This window comes from Geotrypetes seraphini, chromosome 6 (genome assembly GCF_902459505.1).
Source record: "Geotrypetes seraphini chromosome 6, aGeoSer1.1, whole genome shotgun sequence".
In the NCBI taxonomy this organism is placed as follows: Eukaryota; Metazoa; Chordata; class Amphibia; order Gymnophiona; family Dermophiidae; genus Geotrypetes; species Geotrypetes seraphini.
In genome coordinates, this window is record NC_047089.1 from 137,160,651 (window position 1) to 137,183,037 (window position 22,387).

The 22,387-nt window shown below is 42.9% G+C and overlaps 1 protein-coding gene across 1 annotated transcript in view; it reads left to right on the forward strand.

Moving 5' to 3' along the window:
- The window catches only part of TGDS (TDP-glucose 4,6-dehydratase), a 74,967-nt gene that overhangs the window by 34,247 nt on the left and 18,333 nt on the right, over positions 1–22,387 (forward strand). The window contains exons 6-8 of the mRNA XM_033948744.1: positions 5,356–5,454; positions 18,464–18,523; positions 20,310–20,353. Of these exons, the coding sequence (XP_033804635.1) occupies positions 5,356–5,454; positions 18,464–18,523; positions 20,310–20,353 (203 nt within the window). The remainder of the gene's footprint in view (positions 1–5,355; positions 5,455–18,463; positions 18,524–20,309; positions 20,354–22,387) is intronic.

The following is a 22,387-nucleotide window of genomic DNA, read 5'->3' on the forward strand; positions in this document are numbered from 1 at the left end:
CAGCTTCAGCCCTCACAGAATCTACAATTCATCAGAGCTGTTCTGGATACTGTCCAACTCAGTGCATTCCTTCCGCAACAACGCCTGGAAGCTCTTCTTCAACTCTGCCACACAGTGTCTTCCCGCTCTTCCATCTCAGCGAGACACATGATGATACTCCTAGGTCACTTGGCCTCCACAGTACATGTGACTCCTTTTGCCAGACATCACCTCGGAATTCCTCAGTGGACCCTGGCATCTTAATGGACGCAAGTTTGCGACCCACTTTCTTGACACATATCAGTCACTCCTTCTTTGAAGCAGTCTCTCCATTGGTGGATGCTCTCTTCCAATCTCTCCAGAGGCTTGCTGTTCCAAATGCCCCCCCCCCCATCAAAAGGTCCTAATGATAGATTCTTAGACCTACGCTTGGGGCGCTCACCTCGATGGTCTCCGTACACAAGGCCACTGGACCAGTACAGATCATCAGTGTCACATCAATCTGTTGGAACTCAGAGCAATACTCAAGGCTCTCCGTGCTTTTCAACATCTGCTTCACGACCAGGTAGTCCTCATTCGGATGGACAACCAAGTCACTATGTACTATGTCAACAAACAGAGAGGGACGGGATCTTCCTCCCTTTGTCAAGAAGCTCTGAAGGTTTGGGACTGGGCAATCCGCCACAACACCTTCCTCAAAGCTGTCTACATACAAGGGGCGAAAAATTGCTTGGCGGACAACTTAAGTCGTTTTCTGCAACCTCACGAATGGACACTCCATTCCTCGCCTCTTCATCACATTTTTTCTCAGTGGGAAAAGCCTCAGATAGACCTCTTTGCAGCTCCTCACAACTACAAACTGCCTCAGTTCTGCTCCAGGATATACACTCCTCACCGCCTCGAGGCAGATGCTTTTCTCTTCCTCTATGTATTCCCTCCATTTCCTCTCATTCTCAAGACTCTGGTCAAGTTGAAGAACGATCATGCCACCATGATTCTGATTGCTCCTCGGTGGCCGAGACAATCTTGGTACTCCCTTCTACTTCAACTCAGCAGCAGGGAGCCATACCTTCTACCAGTTTTTCCTTCTCTGCTTACACAGAGTCAAGGGTCTCTTCTTCATCCCAACCTGCAGTCGCTACATCTGATAGCTTGGTACCTCTCGACATGACTCCTTTTCAGTTTTCTCAATCTGTAAGAGATGTTTTAGAGGCTTCTAGGAACCTACCACTAGACAATGCTGTCTCCAAAAATGGACTAGATTTTCTATGTGGTGTTTTTCTCACGATAAGGATCCTCAACACTCCTCTTTATCTGCTTTTGGATTATCTTTTGCACTTATCCACTTCTGGCCTCAAGTCTACATCCATCCGAGTCCATCTCAGTGCAATTGCAGCTTTCTATCAGCCTAATGAAGGAAAACCACTCCTTGCTCATCAGGTGGTTTCCAGATTCATGAAAGGACTTTTCAGTGTCAAACCTCCTCTCAAACTGCCTCCTGTGGTTTGGGACCTCAATGTTGTCCTTGCTCAACTGATGAAGCCTCCTTTTGAACAAATTGACAAGGCTCATCTCAAGTATCTCACTTGGAAAGTGGTGTTTCTCATTACCCTCACTTCTGCTCGAAGAGTCAGTGAGCTGCAAGCATTAGTTGCTGATCCACCTTTTCACTGTCTTCCATCATGACAAGGTGGTTCTCCGTACTCATCCTAAATTCCTACCTAAAGTGGTTTCAGAATTTCATCTCAACCAATCCATTGTTCTTCCAGTGTTTTTTCCTAAGCCTCATTCTCATCCTGGAGAATCAGCTCTTCATACTCTGGACTATAAACGTGCTTTGGCCTTCTATTTGGAACGCACCAAACCACACAGAACTGCTCCTCAACTTTTTGTCTCCTTCGATCCAAACAAGTTGGGACATCCAATTTCTAATCGCACCATCTCCAACTGGATGGCGGCTTGTATCTTATTCTGCTATGCCCAGGCTGGATTACCCCTAACCAATAAAGTCACAGCCCATAAAGTTAGAGCCATGGCAGCTTCAGTAGCTTTCCTCAGATCTACACCTATTGAGGAAATTTGTAAGGTTGCTACTTGGTCCTCGGTTCATACTTTCACTTCTCACTATTGTCTAGATGTTTTCTCCAGATGGGATGGACAGTTTGGCCAAACAGTATTACAAAATTTATTCTCTTAAATTGCCAACACTCCCACCATCTCATTCTGGTTAGCTTGGAGGTCACCTATATGTGAGAATAGGCTGCCTACTTGTCCTGGGATAAAGCACAGTTACTTACCGTAACAGGTGTTATCCAGGAACAGCAGGCAGCTATTCTCACAACCCACCCACCTCCCCTGGTTGGCTTCTCTGCTAGCTATCTGAGCTGAGGAGATGCACCCTACGCTGGGTGGGAAGGCACTCGCGCATGCGCGGTGCGGTCGTCTCGAAACTTCTAGTTTCTTCAAGCAAGTCTGCTTGCGAGGCTTCCACATCCGGGCTCTGTTGATGACATCACCCATATGTGAGAATAGCTACCTGCTGTCCCTGGATAACACCTGTTACGGTAAGTAACTGTGCTTTTTGAGGAACTGGAAAAACTGTGATCTGTTACATTATACTTTTTGGTGGGAATCTCTGTCATACTTTTTAAAATGACAATACAACAAAGAACTTATTGTTACATGGTTATTTTATAGATCAATATAAATATGACACAAACCATTAAACAAATTAGAATGGTTAGTGGACTTTTAATTCAAATCCTAAAGTATTTAAATTTTAAATTTAAATTGTGGGACAGGCCTCAGAAATGAACTGAACTGAACTGAATCGTTATCAACTGAATTGTGAGAATCGTGAGCTGAATTGAATTTTCATTTATTGAACTAAGAGTATCGCCATTGAATTGAATTGAAATGAAAGGTGACTATAGAAACTGAAATGAATTGAAGCACCCTTCACAGTATTTTAAAAGTGACTATATGAATTGAGATCAACTGCAGCACTTTATATAATATATTTAAAGCACTTATGAAGCACTTTAATATGAAGCACTTTATAATAATTTATTTATAGTATGAAATTGCAGAGTCCCTTGATGGTTCCGAGCATTTAGATTGGTAGGTGGATATTTACAGTTAAGAGTGAAGAAATTTTTTTAGAAGAGGTTTTAATTGTGATTAAAGTTGAAAGAATTAAAGGAAGGAGTAGAGTAAATTAAAATTAATAATAAAGTTTGTTGGTAGGGAGATTGGTCTCAAGCCTATGACGCTAAAAAGAGTGCAAGAGAAGATGGTTTCTTCTCTTTGAAATCCCAAATATGGGAAGGATCAACTCCATGTTCTGAGGCCTGTCCCACAGTTTAAATTTAAAATTTAAATACTATAGGATTTGAATTAAAAGTCCACTAACCATTCTAATTTGTTTAATACTTGTCATACTTTTAAAATGGAACATATGATGACCTTACAACAGGGACATTATAAGAAGTTTATGGATATTTGGGAGCCATTGACAAAATTCTGTAAAGAGTGATTGTTGATTTTGCCCTTTGATAATACACGTCCAGGGTGGGAAGATATTTTTTAATTTTGAGTGTGATTTTTGGATATGTAGACGGGGGGATGATATATGTATTTGTCATAGAATATAATTTTGATTGAATTTAAGTGCTGTTAGAGTGTAAAATCCTATATAATAAAACGCTAGCCGCGCATGCGCACTCAGACCTGCGTGATCTGTAATCCCTGATCCGTAGGTCCGTGGCCAGAGTGCGTATGCGTCGGCTACACAAAGCAGGAGAAACAGACTCAGGATGGGAGGATGCGCCGCAGCAAAGTGCTGCAAAGGTACTGCAGGGGAAGAGACACATAGAAGACACATAGACACATATCGCTTCTACACAAACCTCCCTCCAGCGTTGGCAATCGCAGCACGTTAAACAGGCTGCTTCGCGACTTTCTCCTGCAGTTGAGTCCCTCTGCCGCATCACTAATGATGTCATCAATGACGCGACAGATAGACTCAACGGCAGAAGAAAGCCGCGAACCAGCCTGTTTAGCATGCTGCGGCTGCCAACGCTGGAGGGAGGTTTGCTATTAAAGTCATCTCGCCGGGAGGGTCGCAAAGTCAGCAGGGGTTGGGCTTGGGGGGGAGAGAACTGTCTGCCTCGGGTGTTTCAGGCAGCAGCAGCATTTACAATTTGCTGCTGTTGTAGCTTCAGGCCTTCCTCTCTGGCGGGTCCTGCCTACTTCATGAACACAGGACCCGCCAGAGAAGAATACCTGAAGCCAGCAACAGCAATGAATTGTGAATGCTGCTGTTGCTCGATGAAGTAGTTGAAGGAGGAAAGTGAGCACAGGGGAGAGTGGCTTGGAGGGAAGAACAGATGGCAGGGCATTGAGGGAAGGAGGAAGGTATGCCAGACCAAGGGAAAAGGAAAGAGGAGATGGAGAGAGGCCATATGGGACAGAGAGAGAGGGGGCGCACACTGGATGGAAAGAGAAGAGAGGGCAGTGAATGGAAGGGGCAACATAGAGGGTAAACAGTATTCTAGCACCCGTTAATGTAACGGTCTTAATGACTAGTGACTGTATAATATGTTGCGCTTATTTCTGGCTTTAAAATGAATAAAGATTAAAAAAAAAAAAAAAAAGAAAAGACCCTGCAGTGAAGTTGGATTTGACAAGTATTTCTCAGTGGGAATCGTAATTGGGCCTCTGGTATGTTTTATGCGTCCTTGCAAGATCTTTGTATGAAAGAAACAACTCTTATATGAACAGTAGATTGTCTTATCACATTTTGGTTTTGTGTTTATTTAAAAACTTATATTCCACGTTATCTACAAATTCTAAGTGGATTACAGAATAAAACATACACATGCATTAAAACAATGAAAACTAAAAAACATTAAAATGAGAGCATTAGATTTGCATAAACGTTATTATTTCTTTCAACACTTCAAACATCTTACCTGAAATGGGAGTTACCCTATTCTTAAAATTATGATGTAATCTTTCCTAAGGACAAAGTGAAAACTGAACTAAGGAATGTAAGAGAAGCTACAGAGGAGACAGGAAAGAATAAATGTTTCTTTTAAGCAATATGTTGTCAAAAGTCCTGCAAATACAGTGATTTAACTGTATTTTACAACTATATTCTGATCTGGATCTCGCTGCCATTCTTCCCCTTCCAGCCTCTGTACTAAAAGTAGAAAGTGAACAGTATTTTATTGAGTTGAAAAAGTTGGGATTTCCATGGAAGTATTGAGTGGAGCATATACAGTGCTGTATGTTTTGGTAAGATATCTGATGCGTATTTGCACCAATTAACTTTTGTTTCTGTCCGTTTATATATGACATGGTATATTTTATCAGGAATTTGATGAGACTTCGCCCAAACGGCCAACAAATCCATATGCATCATCTAAAGCGGCTGCTGAATGTTTTGTACAGTCCTACTGGGAGAGATACAAGGTGAGCTTTTATACAGGCTCTAGAAGCTATACTGAGGAAGCGTTTATTAAAGATTAGCTCAAATTATCTGTCATAAGACCCTTTTATCTCTTTGGGCCCTGCTTCAGATAACATGTGGTAATCTTTAGTAAGAGACTCTGAATCTTGTATGTTCTGACATCTTATTTTCTTTCAGTGTACTAAGGCTAAGAAGCTAAAGATGCTGTCATGTTCAGGGAACATCCAGCCTCTGTCTACATCCTGACTAAATGACTCAGCCTGATTTTAATTTCAAAGGAATGCTTTGCCCTTAGTGTTAAGCTGATCAGAGGCAAGGTGTCTGGGTTGACTATCAAACCAGAAAGGAAATGCATAGCAAGGATGGAGAAGATTATATGTACTGCATGTGTTTAGCTCATGCCTTTCCAATGGTAGTTCAAGATGAATTGCATTTGGGTATAGGCCACAGGGAGCAGCAGTGGGATTTGAGCTCTGGTCTCTGGTTCACAGCCTGCCGCTTTAACCACTAGGCTATTTCCCCATTGCCCCAAAGCATCTCTAATATTCCACAAATATTGCAACAGGACATTAAAGCAGGCGTGTCCAAGTTCAGGTCTTCAGGGCTGCAAACAGGCTAGGTTAATGAATATGCATGAGAGATTTGCATGCCCATTCTATCCACTGTAAGCAGCCTGTGAGGAGAATTGGAGTAGGTCTGAATTGGGGGGGAGGGGATTGAGTGTTTCTCTCATTTCCCCTGTGTCCTCCCACATAAAAAAAATCTGAAATTTGCTGTTTTTACACTTTAGGGATGTGTTTTATTAATGTTTTTAGATGCAAATTTCTTAGTGGTGGCCATTTTGGATTTTTAGCAGTCTGTTTTTTCAAAAGTTCCCTGCACGTCCAGACTTGCTTTTTTTCCCTCAAAACTGGTTGGGATGGTGTCTTTGGGCTCTTCTACCCCAGTTTCTTGCAAGGATTGTGCAAATTTGTCTCCTTAGGAGCATCCTTGTGCCACATTCCACGTGGCGCAGTCTGGAGAGGCAGGAATAGTTTCCTTAACCTCTCCTTTGCTTAAGCAGGTTACTAAAAGGGCAGCCAGCTCACTGGGGTGGCCTTTTCTGTTTTCAGGGCCTGGAAATCCAGACAGTTCTGCTCATCAGAATGCGGATGTCCTGCAGCCCAAAAAGCGCAAGTTAGTCATCAGAGGGTGACTGCAAGCGCCAGAGTTCAGAGGACTTCTTGGATTTGATTAAGTTTCTGTGGAATGGCTTTTGTGAGAGCTGTGCTTCTGCGCAGTCTCCCTGCGCTTATGCCTTATGCGGCATTGCTTCTCAGAGCACTTCTTCAGTCTGCCCCTGTTCAGGGCTTGGGAGATCTCTCCACAGGAGACAGTGATGATCACAATCATTTTGTGGATCTCTTATTTTCGGGGGAATGCTTTTCCTATGGTTGAGGATCCGGAAATGTACGCCATCTCTATAGATCCTACTTTGACTTTAGAGCCAGGGGAGGAGCCTATAGTGCTGCGCTTATTTAAGTCTACTGCCTTATGGCATCTTATTTTGGAGTCTCTGCACAAGTTAGATTTAGATACTCAGACGGCTCTTTCTACTTCTTCGTGTGTGGAGTGAGAGCTCAGTCCTCTGCTTTTCCCTGGCATCCCTGATCTCTGAGCAGTGGGATTCCCCATAGGGGGTTTTCAAAGTAGCAAGAGCTATGTTCAGGCTGTATCCTATGGCACAGGAGTGTCAACAACTCTTTAGTCGGCCTAAAGTAGATTTCTTGATGGCTTAGGTCATTAAGCGCACCTCTCTTCTTTCTGAGTGAAGGTAGCATAGTTCTCAAGGACATGCAGGACTGCCGTGTGGATGTAGTTTTCAAGAGACTTTTTGAGGCATTTGCCTTAGAAGTCAAAGCTGCCTCGGTGGCATCCTTTGTTACACTGCGCATTTTGGAGAGTGAAAGTGTCGAGCCCCTCAACTTTTGTTATTGGGGGTGGACTATGTGGCTGACACCCTCTGACATTTTTCATGTCTTGGGTAAAGCATCAGCTTATTCCATTTCTGCTCATAGAATGCTCTGGATCAGGCAATGGGCTGGCGATTCCACCTCTAAAGTTACCCTTGCCAGACTCCCTTTTAAGGGGCAGTTACAGTTTGGTAAAAGTCTGGATGATCTCATGAGTTCTCTGGTGGATTGTCTCCCTTAGACCCTATCTGCTAGTAGACCCAGAACTTCTAGAGATGCAGGGCGCTCTAATTTTCATGGCTACAGGCGTTCCCACCAGTATTCCAGTTCCACGTCATAGATGTTCTACCAAGGCTACAGGCAGAGGTTCTCTGAGTCCAGATGTACCCAATCCTCCGCTTCCCAAGCAGCTCCATCTGCCAAGAAGTCACAAAGATGCCAGGCTGGGAGCTGTCCCTTTGCATATAGGGGGCAGGCTGTCCGTGTTCTTTCAGGCCTGGGTTCAGACTTTCTTACCAGTGGGTTCTGGATATCATTCGGTTCGGCTACAAGCTGGAGTTCGCCCAGCCTCTGACAGATTGGTTTGTGGACTCTCCCATGGGGCACCCAGAGAAGGCAGCCAGGGTTCTGGCCACTGACACGGCTGCTCAATTATTTAGGCCATAGAGCTGGTGCCACCTGAACATTCGGACTCAGGCAGATACTCCATATACTTTGTCATGCCAAAGAAAGGCTCAGACGATTGTAGGCCCATTCTGGACCTTACTCACATGAATGCAGCACTCCAAGCCATATTTTGAGTTAATTTGCACTCAAAAAAAGCACATCCATTGCATTGATTATACTGGCCAAAACTCAGTTTGGTGCCTCAAATGTTAGACTGTAGAAAGATTTATGGTATTACTAATTAGTTACATAAACAAGTCACATGTTTCTTAGTTTTCTAGGGGAAACCATAAACTCCCATCCAGGTTCAGCAAGCTTTGCCTACTTGCACGACAGAGAAAGAGATGAAATACTTTATTATAGAAAAATATAATTCATAAGCCAGTAGCAAATAATGATTATTGTTCACAAAATATCTGAATACATATATGAAACTCAGTACATAATTATCACACCACACTTGTTAGATAAATGAGTAAAACTAATTCTTACACTCTAAATAATTCCTTATAATAATAATTCCTGATTAGCAGCAACTAAAAATATAGCTTATCACCACAGGTACTTCACGTCCTTGTCCCAAAGACAATAGAATTCTCTCTCTAACCCAACTGAAAAGACAATAGAATTCCTTATTCTCACCACATAGATCAGGCCTCAGCAAAATCGGGGAGAAGGAATCGGTGTCTTTCCTCCGCTTAGCAGATATAGAAATTCTTCTGATTAGGAACAGTCTGTCAGCCACTGGAAAAGCTGTAAATTAGGTTGGCAGCAAAGGTTTCTCTCAGGGAGAGAGTCACAAGAGGTAACTCTTCAGGTTTTAATTATTATAGAAGATGTGCACAGGACACCTATGATAAGATGCAAGCTTCCTCACATCCCAACATAGACTAATTAATAATAATAATAACTTTATTTTTGTATACCGCAGTACCATAACAGTTCAGAGCGGTTAACAGAGTAAGAGACTGTACATATACAGTGATGTTACAAATAAATCAATCGGTTCTCGTCAGATGACCTCTCCGGACCAATCCAGAAACAGGACTTAGATGAATAGCCTTTCTGTATAGAGTCTCGTACAGGCTGTGAAACAGAGGCATCTTCGTTAGATAAGAACAGCATAAGAGCAATGCCTCCCCCAAGATTCACACAGGCTGAGCATGTAGGCATAGCTGGATGTCCTTGACTAGAATACTGTTCTGGTACATACCCAGAATGCATCAGGCATAAACAGCAAAGATGTTTTCTTCTTTCTCTTCTTGCATGGTTCAGGCTGGATTGATTTCTTGCATACAATGGTTCAGGCTTGATGACGTCAGAGAGGCTTAACCTTCAGGTGAGAATAAGGAATCACCCCTACAAGACCTGTTTCTGGCTATATTTGACCTGCTGATTCCAAAAATGGCACTAAACTAAACCTTAAGTTTGTATACCACATCTCCATAAAGATAGAGCTCGGCACGGTTTACAGGTAATTCAATAAATGAGGGAAGGACATAATAAGAAATTAGAGGTTATAAAGAGGATAGCTAGCTTTACATTTTAAATAGATAGCTTTATGTTTTGGAGAAAAGCCAGGTTTTCAGATGCTTTCAGAATAATTGGAATGAGCCTAGGTTCTGCAGCAGGGCAGGGAGGTTATTCCAAAGCTCAGTGAATTTGAAGAAAAGGGATTTACATAAGAACATAAGAATTTGCCTCTGCTGGGTCAGACCAGAGGTCCATCGCACCCAGCGGTCCGCTCCCGCGGCAGCCCATCAGGTCCATGACTTGTAAAGTGATGTTTTGTCTAGAACCTGTTCTTCCCTAATCCTTTATATCCTTCAAACCCTTTTTATCTATACCCTTTCTTTCTCCTTTATCTGTAACCTTCAATCCCCTTATCCTTCAGGAATTTATCCAGTCCCTCTTTGAAACCCCATAATGTAGTCTGACCTATTACACCCTCCGGAAGCGCATTCCAGGTATCCACCACCCTCTGTGTGAAGAGAATTTTTTAGCATTGGTTCTAAACCTGTCCCCTTTCAATTTCTCCGGAAGTCCTCTTGTTCTTGTAGTTCCCAGTACGCTAAAGAACCTATCCCTCTCCACCCTCCCTATGCCTTTCATAATCTTGTACGTCTCTATCATGTCTCCTCTGAGTCTCCGTTTCTCCAGGGAGAAGAGCCCAAGTTTCTCTAACCTCTCAGCATAAGAAAGGTTTTCCATACCCTTTATCATTCGTGTGGCTCTTCTCTGGACCCTCTCAAGTATCGCCATATCCTTCTTAAGGTATGGTGACCAATATTGGACACAGTACTCCAGATACGGGTGCACCATCGCCCGATACAGCGGCAGGATAACTTCCTTCGTTCTGGATGTAATACCCTTCTTGATAATACCCAACATTCTGTTTGCTTTCTTAGAGGCCGCTGCGCATTTTGCCGTTGGTTTCATTGTTGTATCCACCAACACTCCCAAGTCCTTTTCAAGGTTACTTTCCCCCAGTACCAAGCCCCCCAATGTGTAGCTGAACATCGGGTTCTTTTTCCCTATATGCATGACCTTGCATTTTTCTACATTGAAGTTCATCTGCCATTTATTCGCCCACTCCTCCAGTTTGGTCAGATCCCTTTGCATACACAAGAGAGGTCGACCTCACAGCCAACAAAGGAGAACAAGCAGGAAGGGACAACTCAGACACAGGAGGGGATGACCACACAGCAAACATGGGAGATAACACAGGAGCAGTAAAGGATACCGTAAATGAAACTGTAAGGACAGCCAAGAGTAGAAGGTCCAAAAAGGTAACACGAAGGGAACTTAGATGCATGTATACAAATGCTAGAAGTCTAGGAAAGAAAATGGGAGAACTAGAGACGATAGCAAGACATGAGAACATGGATATCATTGGCATAACAGAAACATGGTGGAATGAAGAAAACAAATGGGACACAGTACTACAGGGATACAAACTATATAGAAGGGATCGAGAAGGGCAGAAAGGTGGAGGTATTGCCCTATATGTTAAGGAAGGAATAGATTCTGTTGGAATGATTACAACAGACAGGAAAGAGAAGCTGGAGTCCCTCTGGATCAAAATACCTGGTCAAAATGGCGCAGATACAAAAATTGGCCTTTACTATCGTCCCCCAGGACAGGCGGAAGACACTGACTCAGAAATGATGGAGGAAATCAAACAAGTATGCAAGACAGGCAATGTAGTTATATTGGGAGACTTCAATCTCCCAGGAATAGACTGGAAACTAGGAGCCTCCAACTGCGGCAAGGAGGCAAAGTTCCTGGAGGTGCTAGGGGATTGCTTCCTGGAGCAAATGGTAAAAGAGCCGACAAGAGGCGACGCCACCTTGGACTTGGTCCTAAATGGTCTCACGGGACCGATAACAGAAGTAGAAGTCATGGCTCCACTGGGAACGAGTGATCACAATGTAATCAACTTTAAACTGGACATCGGGAAAGGGAAACATGCCAAAACCTTAACCACCACCTTAAACTTTAAAAAGGGTAAATATGATTGCATGAGAGCCATGGTAACAAAACGACTCGAGAAGATGGTGGACAAACTTGAAACAGTAGATCAGGCATGGTGCCTATTGAAAAATACTATTGCAGAAGCGCAAGATCTCTACATTCCGAGGATTTCTAAAGATCGGAGAACTAAAGGCAAAGGAAAACCGGCATGGCTTACCATACAGGTGAAGGAAGCCATAAAAGAAAAGAAGGACTCTTTCAAAAAATGGAAATGCATAAAGACAACCGAAGCCTGGAACAAACATAAAGATGATCAGAAGAAATGTCACAAGGCGGTGAGGGATGCCAAACAGGATTATGAGGAAAAAATAGCCCAGGAGGCCAAAAACTTCAAGCCCTTCTTTAGATACGTGAAAGGGAAAAAACCTGCAAGAGAGGCAGTGGGACCCCTGGATGACCAGGGAAGAAAAGGGTACATCAAGGAAGATAAACAAATCGCAGACAAACTAAATTCCTTCTTTGCGTCCGTCTTTACGAAGGAGGACACCTCAACAATACCTGAAGCGGAGAAACTGTTTACAGGAGAAATAGAGGACAGCCTCACCACAGTTGAAGTGAACTTAGATCAGATATACTACCAGATCGACAAACTTAAAAGTGACAAATCCCCTGGACCGGATGAAATTCACCCGAGAGTCTTGAAGGAATTGAAGGTTGAAATCGGAGAGTTATTGCAAAAACTTGCAAACCTGTCAATCAGAACTGGTCAGATACCAGACGACTGGAAGAAAGCGAACGTCACGCCAATTTTCAAAAAAGGATCGAGAGGAGAACCGGGCAATTATAGACCTGTGAGTCTTACGTCTGTCCCAGGCAAGATGATTGAATCTCTGATCAAGGATAGCATAGTTCAGCACTTGGACACACACGACTTGATGAAACCCAGTCAACATGGATTCAGGAAAGGGAAATCGTGTTTGACGAATTTACTCCAATTCTTTGAGACCGTGAACGAGCAAATTGATAGTGGAAAGCCGGTGGACATAATATACTTGGACTTCCAGAAAGCGTTCGACAAAGTTCCACACGAAAGACTTCTCAGGAAACTACAAAGCCATGGCATAGAGGGAGATATACAAAGATGGATAGGCAAATGGCTGGAAAACCGAAAGCAGAGAGTGGGCATAAATGGGAAGTTCTCCGACTGGGAGAAAGTGACTAGTGGTGTACCCCAGGGCTCGGTACTTGGGCCGATCCTTTTTAATATTTATATCAATGACCTGGAGGAAGGAACATCCAGTGAGATCATCAAGTTTGCAGATGACACAAAACTCTGCCGGGCAATCAGATCGCAGGTGGATAGTGAGGAACTCCAGAGCGACTTGTGTCGGTTAGAAAAATGGGCGGAGAAATGGCAGATGAAGTTCAACGTGGAGAAATGCAAGGTAATGCATTTAGGCAGTAAGAATAAGGAATACGAGTACAGAATGTCAGGTGCAAGTCTGGGAAAAAGTGTACAAGAAAGGGATCTGGGTGTACTGATAGATAGGACCCTGAAGCCGTCAGCACAATGCGCGGCAGCGGCAAAGAAGGCAAATAGAATGTTGGGCATGATAAAGAAAGGAATCTCGAGTAGATCGGAGAAAGTTATAATGCCGCTTTATAGGGCAATGGTCAGACCCCACTTGGAATACTGTGTCCAACATTGGTCTCCCTACCTAAAGAAGGATATAAAACTGCTGGAGAGGGTGCAGAGACGAGCAACCAAACTAGTGAAGGGTATGGAGAAACTGGTATATGAGGATCGACTTAAAACACTGGGATTGTTCTCCCTTGAGAAAAGGAGACTGCGTGGGGATATGATCGAAACCTTCAAAATACTGAAAGGAATCGACAAAATAGAGCAGAGAAGATTATTTACATTGTCCAATTTGACACGGACAAGAGGACATGAAATGAAGCTAAGGGGGGACAAGTTCAGGAATAATGTCAGAAAGTTCTGCTTCACACAGAGAGTGGTTGGCATCTGGAATACTCTCCCAGGGGAGATTATTGCAGAATCGACAGTCCTAGGCTTCAAAAGCAAACTAGATGCATATCTCCTTGAGAGAGGCATATAAAGTATGGTTGGCTATAAAATAAACCAGGTGTATACCTGGCAGGGCCTCCGCGTGTGCGGATCGCCGGACTTGATGGACCGAAGGTCTGATCCGGAGATGGCGCTTCTTATGTTCTTATGTTCTTATGTAGTTCTTCACATTCCCCTACAGTTCGGACCCTGCTACAGAGTTTGGTGTCATCCGCAAATTTTATAATTTTGCACTTTGTTCCTGTTTCCAGGTCATTAATAAATACTTTGAACAGCAGCGGCCCAAGTACCAACCCCTGCGGGACACCACTCGTGACCCTTCTCCAGCCTGAGTAGTGGCCCTTCACTGTAACCCGCTGCTTCCTGCCTGTCAACCAATGTTTAACCTATCTGTATACGTCCCCTTCCACCCCGTGGTTCCACAGTTTCTTAAGTAGCCGCTCATGTGGTACCTTGTCAAAAGCCTTTTGGAAGTCAAGATATATGATGTCTATGGGATCCCCTTTGTCCATATGGCTGTTTATCCCTTCAAAGAAGTGCAGCAAATTTGTTTGGCACGATCTTCCTTTGCAAAAGCCATGTTGACTCGTTTTCATTAGCCTATTTCTTTCTATGTGCTCATAGATGCTGTCTTATCAGTGCTTCTACCATCTTGCCCGGTACTGAAGTCAAACTCACCGGTCTGTAGTTTCCCGGTTCACCTCTCGATCCCTTTTTAAAGATAGGTGTGACATTTGCTATTTTCCAGTCTTCCGGGATCATTCCTGTTTTCAGGGATAAGTTGCAAACTTTTTGGAGTATTTCTGCTATTTCGTTTTTCAGTTCTTGTAATACCCTTGGGTGGATTCCATCCGGATCTGGGGATTTGTCGGTTTTCAATCTGTCTATCTGTTGGAGGACATCTTCGAGACTTACCTCTATCGTCGATAGTTTTTCTTCCGGGTCTCCGTTGAAGATTTTTTTGGGTTTTGGTACATTGGATATGTCCTCGCTTGTAAAGACTGACGAGAAGAACATGTTTAATCTGTCAGCCACCTCTTTCCCCCCCTTACCGCTCCTTTTTTGTCTCCATCATCCAGCGGTCCCACTTCCTCCCACGCCGGTTGTTTTCCTTTAACATATCTGAAGAACGATTTGAAATTCCTTCCTTCCCCGGCCAGTCTCTCTTCGTATTCTCTCTTCGCTCTCCTAACCACTCAGTGACATTATTTTTGGTGTTTCCTGTGCTCTTTCCCATTTTCCTCGGTTTTGTCCTTTTTCCACTTCCGGAACGATTTTTTCTGGTCCTCTATCGCTTTCTTCACTTCCTTGGTTATCCACACCGGGTCCTTTGTTTGATTCTTTTTGCACCTTTTTCTAAACCTGGGGACGTACAGATTTTGTGGTTTTCCCTAATTTACTTGCATACATGAGGCCTTTTAACGAGGGAAAAGATAGTTTGAGTATGTGGGCGGATCTGGTAGTGTCAGGTCTCGAAGAATTCCAGGATAGTGGAATTAGGGGAGGAAGAATGCCATGTAGGATCTTGAATATTAGGCAGGTACATTTAAAGTGAGTCCTAGAAATCACCGAAAGCCTATCAGCTCTAGTATTACAGAACATGTTCCATGTACCACTTTTAACTCTGCTTGCCTATTAAAAAATCAGGATATTTTAATGTAGTGTTTAATATCTCTTAAATATGAAGGAAACATATTAAAAATTAAAAGAAAAGTGTACAACATGAAAATCTACTTATTTCATACTGAAAGCAGAAGCTTATGATACAAATGTTCCAGTCATTCAACACATAAGAAACTCATTTTGTAAGACTTCAAGTTTCAAGTTTAAGTTTATTAGATGGCTTGATTAACCGCCTTAAACAAAGTTTCTAAGCGGTGTACATTTAAAAAGTTACATAGATTGGGTAACAAAACAGTCCATACAATTAATAAATAAACTTATTATGCTAAAAATTAACATTGTTAAACACAAGGTAAGGAGGGATGAAATACAATTTGTAAAGTAAAGAAGAGACATCAAAGGAAAATACAAAAGGGTAATAAGACATTTAAGGGGAATAAAATAAACAAAACAATAAGATAAAAGATTAACTTGCAAATGCATCTCTAAAAAGGAAAGTTTTTAACTCATTTTTAAATTTTACAAACTCTTTCTCCTCCCTTAAAAACATAGGGAGGGCGTTCCATGTCTGCGGTGCCGTACAAGAGAAGATAAATTGTCTCCTTGTATTGATAATTTTTAGAGAGGGAATGGATAAAATATTTTGTTCACTAGATCTCAAGATTCTCTTTGCAGAATAAGGGATAAGTAATCTAAATAAAAATGCTGGGGTCTTATTATATAAAGTTTTAAAAATAATTGTACATAATTTATGAGTAATTCTATGCATAACAGGAAGCCAGTGTTCAGAGAGTGAGATCTGCCAGGACAATCCCACATAAGATTCCAACAATAGTCTGCCATCATGTGTGCATATCATCTTCCCTAGTATCTGGTTTCCATTGATTTTATGTCTTGGTGAAATCTTTCACCTTGCTCTTTGCTTAAGTCATCAAAGTTCTCTGGAAAGCGATCTAAGTGACCGTGCAGATAATGTTACAGCCAAGCCTATTGAAATGAAAGAGCATGTCCTCTACTAATTGTGTGTAGTTGTCTGCCTTCTTGTTGCCAAGAAAGTTTTTCACAACAAGAATAAATGAAGACTAGGCACTTGAGTCAATTTCATTCATTGATACTATCAAATGAGGGTCATTTATAAGTTGTCTGATCTGTAGACCATCAAATTCCTGCCTTCAGTTTTCCATGGTAAATCCAAGTAACATATGCGCTCTGGGGCTCGTAATCAAAACGGAAATACGTCAAAAAAAACCTTTCCCAAGTCGGCACTTGGACAACCTAAAAGACAGGTCATCCAAGTGCTGATAATCAAAACAGCTATTTAGACATATCCAGGGACATTTTAGGCCTCTGAAGTGTCACTGTGCGCCCAGAGCTGAAAGGGGCGTTTTTGGAGGAATGGTGAGGGTGGGATTTGGGTGAGACATGGGCTGACCTAGACTTAGGTTCCCCCCACATAAACCCCCGTCAGAGCTCTTTAAAAGTAACCTTTTCAGAGGCGCACTGGGGTCTTGTGCCAAATTGTCTGCGCTGCAATATCGGCACACTAAAGTCTCGCGCACTTTTGTCCCATCAATGATTTTTGGCATGTAAAGGCCTTTAAAGAATTGACCCAGGTGTTGTCTAAAACTACACACAGTGACAAGAAGTGACCTTTTATGCAACCTGCCTGTAGACATGTTTTGGGACAAAGCACAGATAGAGCTGTTTACACATTTATGGAGTTATTCTATAAACAGAGCTGAACCTTAGACACCCTATTGGTGCCTAAGTTAATTGAGAAATGCTGTTTAAAACAGCAAAAAAAATGGTAAAATTAAAGCACCTAAATAAAGGGCTCCAAAATCACACTCATGTAAGCGCTTTACAGCACTTAATGCCACTATGGGTGTGACTAATTAGGCACCATAAAGCGCCTGCATAGGCATGATTCACGGCGTAGATAGGTGCTAGAAATGTAGACCTGGAAACCCTGGCCTACATTTCCGGTACCTATCTGTCCCAGAGGTGCAGTTCTCTATACGGCAAAAAGACCAGAGAAGGAACAACCAAAAGTACTTTAAATACCTTTTTAAACTTAAGTGGCGCTCAGAATCCAAGATGGAATGAAAAAACTCGATGTGGGGTACAAACCCCTAAAGAGCTTCTTACAGAATCTATCATTGCACCATTTTGGAGTAAAAGGTAATTAAATGTGCTTGTTGAAAAACGCTCATAAATAATTTAATGTCCATATAGTGAAAAAAATGTCCAGTTTATACGTGAATTCAAAAAAATGTGAGTTCAAAAAGACTTAACTTAAATGTTCAGTCAGCGTTGACCCGGCGAGGTTCTGACGCGTTTCGCCCGACTGGCTTCCTCAGAGAACCCGCTAAGCTGCCAGTGAACTACGAATTGAAATATGTCCTGATCCGAAGGAAAGTTTTTTTCATTTCCTGCGACGTATGGACATTAAATTATTTATGAGCGTTTTTCAACAAGCACATTTAATTACCTTTTACTCCAAAATGGTGCAATGATAGATTCTGTAAGAAGCTCTTTAGGGGTTTGTACCCCACATCGAGTTTTTTCATTCCATCTTGGATTCTGAGCGCCACTTAAGTTTAAAAAGGTATTTAAAGTACTTTTGGTTGTTCCTTCTCTGGTCTTTTTGCATTTTACGCAATTTTGGGAACACATTCTTATTTTGAATATTACCCAGTTGTTTGTATTGGGCATCCAGTTCTCTATACGGCGCCATCACTTGATTGGTGGCTGTCCGATATTGGCACCTTATAGAGAAACTAGGCCTTATTTTATAAAAGACCCATGTGCGCTTATGCTTCCTTCATGCATTAACTCTTATACCTGTTTTTGAGCAGTCATAAATGATGATAACTTCAATCTGGAGGCAATGTTTTCCACTTTGCTGCCAATGTACCATAAATGCCAAAGTACTGTTTATAAAATAGGCTTAAATTAGGCAAACTTGGCCTTCACAAAGATGGCTTGTTATAAAACGAATATAATTTTAAAATTGAACTTGCCCTCAAGAAGAGTAAAATATGCTTTCCTTGAAAGCCAATCCCACCCTTGCTTTCTCCTATGTCTCTTTTTTTATTCTGAAAAATGTAATGAAAACTGTTCTGAGTATAGCATGCGGCATTCTATAATCTTTCTTAAAACAAAAATATATTTCGCTGCATTAAGACAAATTCCTACTTTTTGAAGTTTCCAGTTATTATCACAAGAAGCAGTAATGTCTATGGACCACATCAGTACCCAGAAAAAGTAAGTCTGATTTGTAAAGATATTTTTTTATGTTTGTTTTGTGGTTGTCTTTTTTTGTTGTACTAGAGCAGGGGTAGGCAATCCCGGTCCTCGAGAGCCACAGGCAGGTCAGGTTTTCAGGATATCCAAAATGAATATGTATGAGATGGATTTGCATGCATTGCCTCCTTGAGATGCAAATCTATCTCATGCATATTCATTGTGGATATCCTGAAAACCTGACCTGCCTATGGCTCTCAATGACCGGAATTGCCTATTCCTGTACTAGAGTAAAAATAGGAAGCATGTTTATTGGTGGTGGCCAGCATGGTAATGTAACCACAGTATTAGGTGTATATATATTCTTTCTAACATGCTAATTTTAGTAGCCCAACCCCCTCCCCCTCTTTTTTAAAAATTCAGCTGACTTCAGGAATTGTTTGACGTAACATTCGGATCAGTAACCATATATTCTTTCATATTCTGCCAGACCAGAACAGTCCAGACAAAAGGGTTTATTTTATTATAATTTTTTGTATACCACCTATAAGCCTGAAGGCTATCAAAGTGGTGTACATTCAGGTGCTGTAGGTAATTTTCTGTCCCTAGAGGACTCACTATCTGAGGTTCTTTTACTAAAGCTTGATGTGTACTACTGGAATTACTGTGTGTATAGTAAGATGTCCAAAGGCATAAAATGGGCTTCTTAACATTTGGGGCCGGATTCTGTATAGGACGCCCAGTCTCAGAAGCCACATAAGTGGGTTTTGAGAATCACACACGGGCATCCTATAGAGAATCGCGTCTGTCCTCACGGACAGGCACCTAAGCCCGCCTAATAACCCGATTCTCTAACCGGCGTCCATGTCACAGGTGCTAGTTAGAGAATTGGGTTGCCACTGAGCTTATCGCAGCAACCCATCACCCCCTCCCCCCCTCATCCTTCCTGCGAAGACTACCGGCAGGAGGGATGCCCAGTCCCTCCTTCTGGACCCCCCCCACACACACACATCGCGGTTATCCCCATCCGCCCCCCTGGACCCCTCCCAACCTTAAGATGTTGGACGGCCGGAGGCATCCTTCCTGCCTCCAGCCGGCTGGCTCGTCTTATCAAAAATGGTGGGCTTGCCCCTTCCCGGTGCATCATGAGATGCACCGGGGAGGGCCTTAGGCCCTGATGGCCCAGGTGCTTAAGGCCCCTCCTGTAAGAGGGGCTTTAGACAACTGGGCCAACCGGAATCTTAGCCTCCATTCGCAGTGAATTCTGGGATGAACTGGGAGTGGCCTAAGATTCCAATTGGCCAGATCTTAGGTCACTCCCATGTGTGTGGGGGGTTTCCGGCAGGAGGTGACTGGGCATCGGTATTGCAGGGGTTTGGTTTGTGAATCGCATCCCTGCCTACTTTGTATGCTGTTGCCCTCATTTGCATGCGCGGATCGGAGGATGGTCGGCAGAGAGGTAAATGAATCGGGCCGGAGGGAAATTTGCTCATAAAGGGGTGGCAAACCAATCGGTACATGATCAGACTGCTTTGTGAATCTAGCCCTTAGATCGTCAAGGCACCCCTAATTTTAGGCATTTATAGAATTGAGGCCTTTGTGTATATAATTCTCAATGAGCACCTGTTACAAGTACCTGGAAAACCAAAGCAGTTCATTGCTTTTAAGGCCAAGGTCCCAACATTTTTTAGCCTAATATTTGCAGTGTATAACCAATATTGGGTTTAAGAGTGCATTTTAAACTGAGCTTATGGAAAAGTCAGTCCCATTTTAAATAAAAGCAAATATTTGTATTTTTTTTTTTAAGGTGATTCCAAAATTTATTTCTTTGCTGCAGCATAATAGAAAATGGTAAGTGGGTTTTCTGGTGAAAAATGGGGTGGGTTTTGCCCTGTGTTGTTTTTGCAGTGATGATACTAACAGGCCAGCTATTTAAACAATGGAACGTTTCAAGAGGGAAGGGATGGGGTTTGTATTGTGAAATTATTTATTTCTGTGCACAGCTCTAATTTAAGGAAGAGTTTGCTAAATGTACTGAAGAAAAAAACCTGCTCTGATTTAATGTTTTGTTTCTTTGCATTTAACAAGGAGGGGAGACTGCTGTTAAAAATTTCTACCATGATGTACTTCTAAAACACTTCCAGGAAAAATTGATTAATCTTACCATGTTAATGTAATTTTGAAAGTTTTTCTTTTTTGTAATATCGCTGTCTGTGTACAGTCTCTTCCTCTGTAAACCGCTCTGAACTGTTTGTGGTATTGCAGTATATAAAAATAAAGTTGTTGTTATTGTTATTATTAGATGAGAATCCCATATATGTTAACAGCCTAATTTCTAGCATGTTACAGCATAATGGGATTTGATGCTGTTAACTTTGTCTCCACTGTCAGGATTCTACTCTGAGGGCTAGATTCACTAAGCAAACCAATCGTGTACCGATCAGTTTGCAACCCGATTTCCCTCCGACCCGATTCACTAACCTGTGTACAGATCATCCTCCGATCGATCCCGATCCGTGCATGCAAATGAGGGGAAATGGCATAGCAAAGCAGGAAGGACGCGATTCACTAAACTTTCTTCTGGCACACCGACTGGTTGGCCGGTCAAAAAACAAGCTACTGGTAAAGAGTGGGACCAGTCACTTGTGTAAGAAGTCTGCTCTCTGTCCCATCAAAAGCGCCCTGTTCTCTGCCGCCTCTCCTTCCAGTGTTCCCAAGACGATCCTTGCACAGGATAGAACTGCACCGGAGGCAGTGAACTAGCCCTTACCCTGCTCTTGCTGCCCCGACTCTTCTAATTTCTGCTGCCCTTCCCTGCAGTGCGAGCCCGTGGTTTTAACCCACGGGTTTAAAGCGGGGCTACACTGTGGGGAAGGGTGGCAGAGAGCAGAAGAGTCAATAATTATGTGTACTTAGCTATGGGAGACTCGCCGGGGATGAGTGAACTTGAGCGCCACTAGACTGCACATTACAAACCCCAGGAGAAACGTTTTTGTGAAGTCCGAGAAGTGGTGACGGATCCGGGAGCACACGGTGGCTATAGCCTGTAGTTTGGAATGGCTGGCAGGCCAAACGCAGGGAAAATTCGCCAAAAAACCTTCAAGTGCTTGCGAAGTTCTAGTCACGGAGGGGAATTTTTGACGCAGGCCAGGACTCCTGGGGCTCGGATGAACAGGCGGGACAGTAAACGCATGCGCAGACCATCTACAGGCAAAGTAGATGGTCTGCGCATGCATTGGGATCGCTACACAGCGATCTGTGTCATCGGATGGGGCATGCCTCTGATCACCCCCATTTGAATATTCTTCCTTCGTGAATTGATAGGCCTGCCGTGGATCGACCATGGATCAGGCACGGAGAGGTAGGTTAGTGAATCTAGCCCTGAGTATCTTTTCTGACAGATAATCTAGAGATCCTCATTTGCACTATTCCTCTTTATAGCACTATTTTGATATTCCTATCCTCCTTGCTGTATAGGATGAGCATTGGATGTAAAACCCATATACAGGGTAGGCCAAAAGTAGGTATACAGTATTTATTCATTACCATATTTTTTGCTCCATAAGACGTACTTTTTTTCCACCCAAAAGCGAAGGTAAAAAAATTTAAATCCCCCGCATAGCTACAACACCCCAAACCAACGCGCAGCAGCCGCACCGCCCACCATACAATAGAAAAACACACACACACCCCCGCACTGCCTTCCAGCATCGCTCGCCACTGCCGCCCGATACAATTAGAAAACACCCCCCGTGCCGCAGCCGCATTACCTTTCTGCACCACTCGCCCCCCGCGAGAACTGCTTGCAGCCATTCAGAAAGCGGCGCAGGCCCAAGCAGGAGTGTGTAAAGCTTGGCCCTGACCGCCGTGCTCCTGACTAATGCG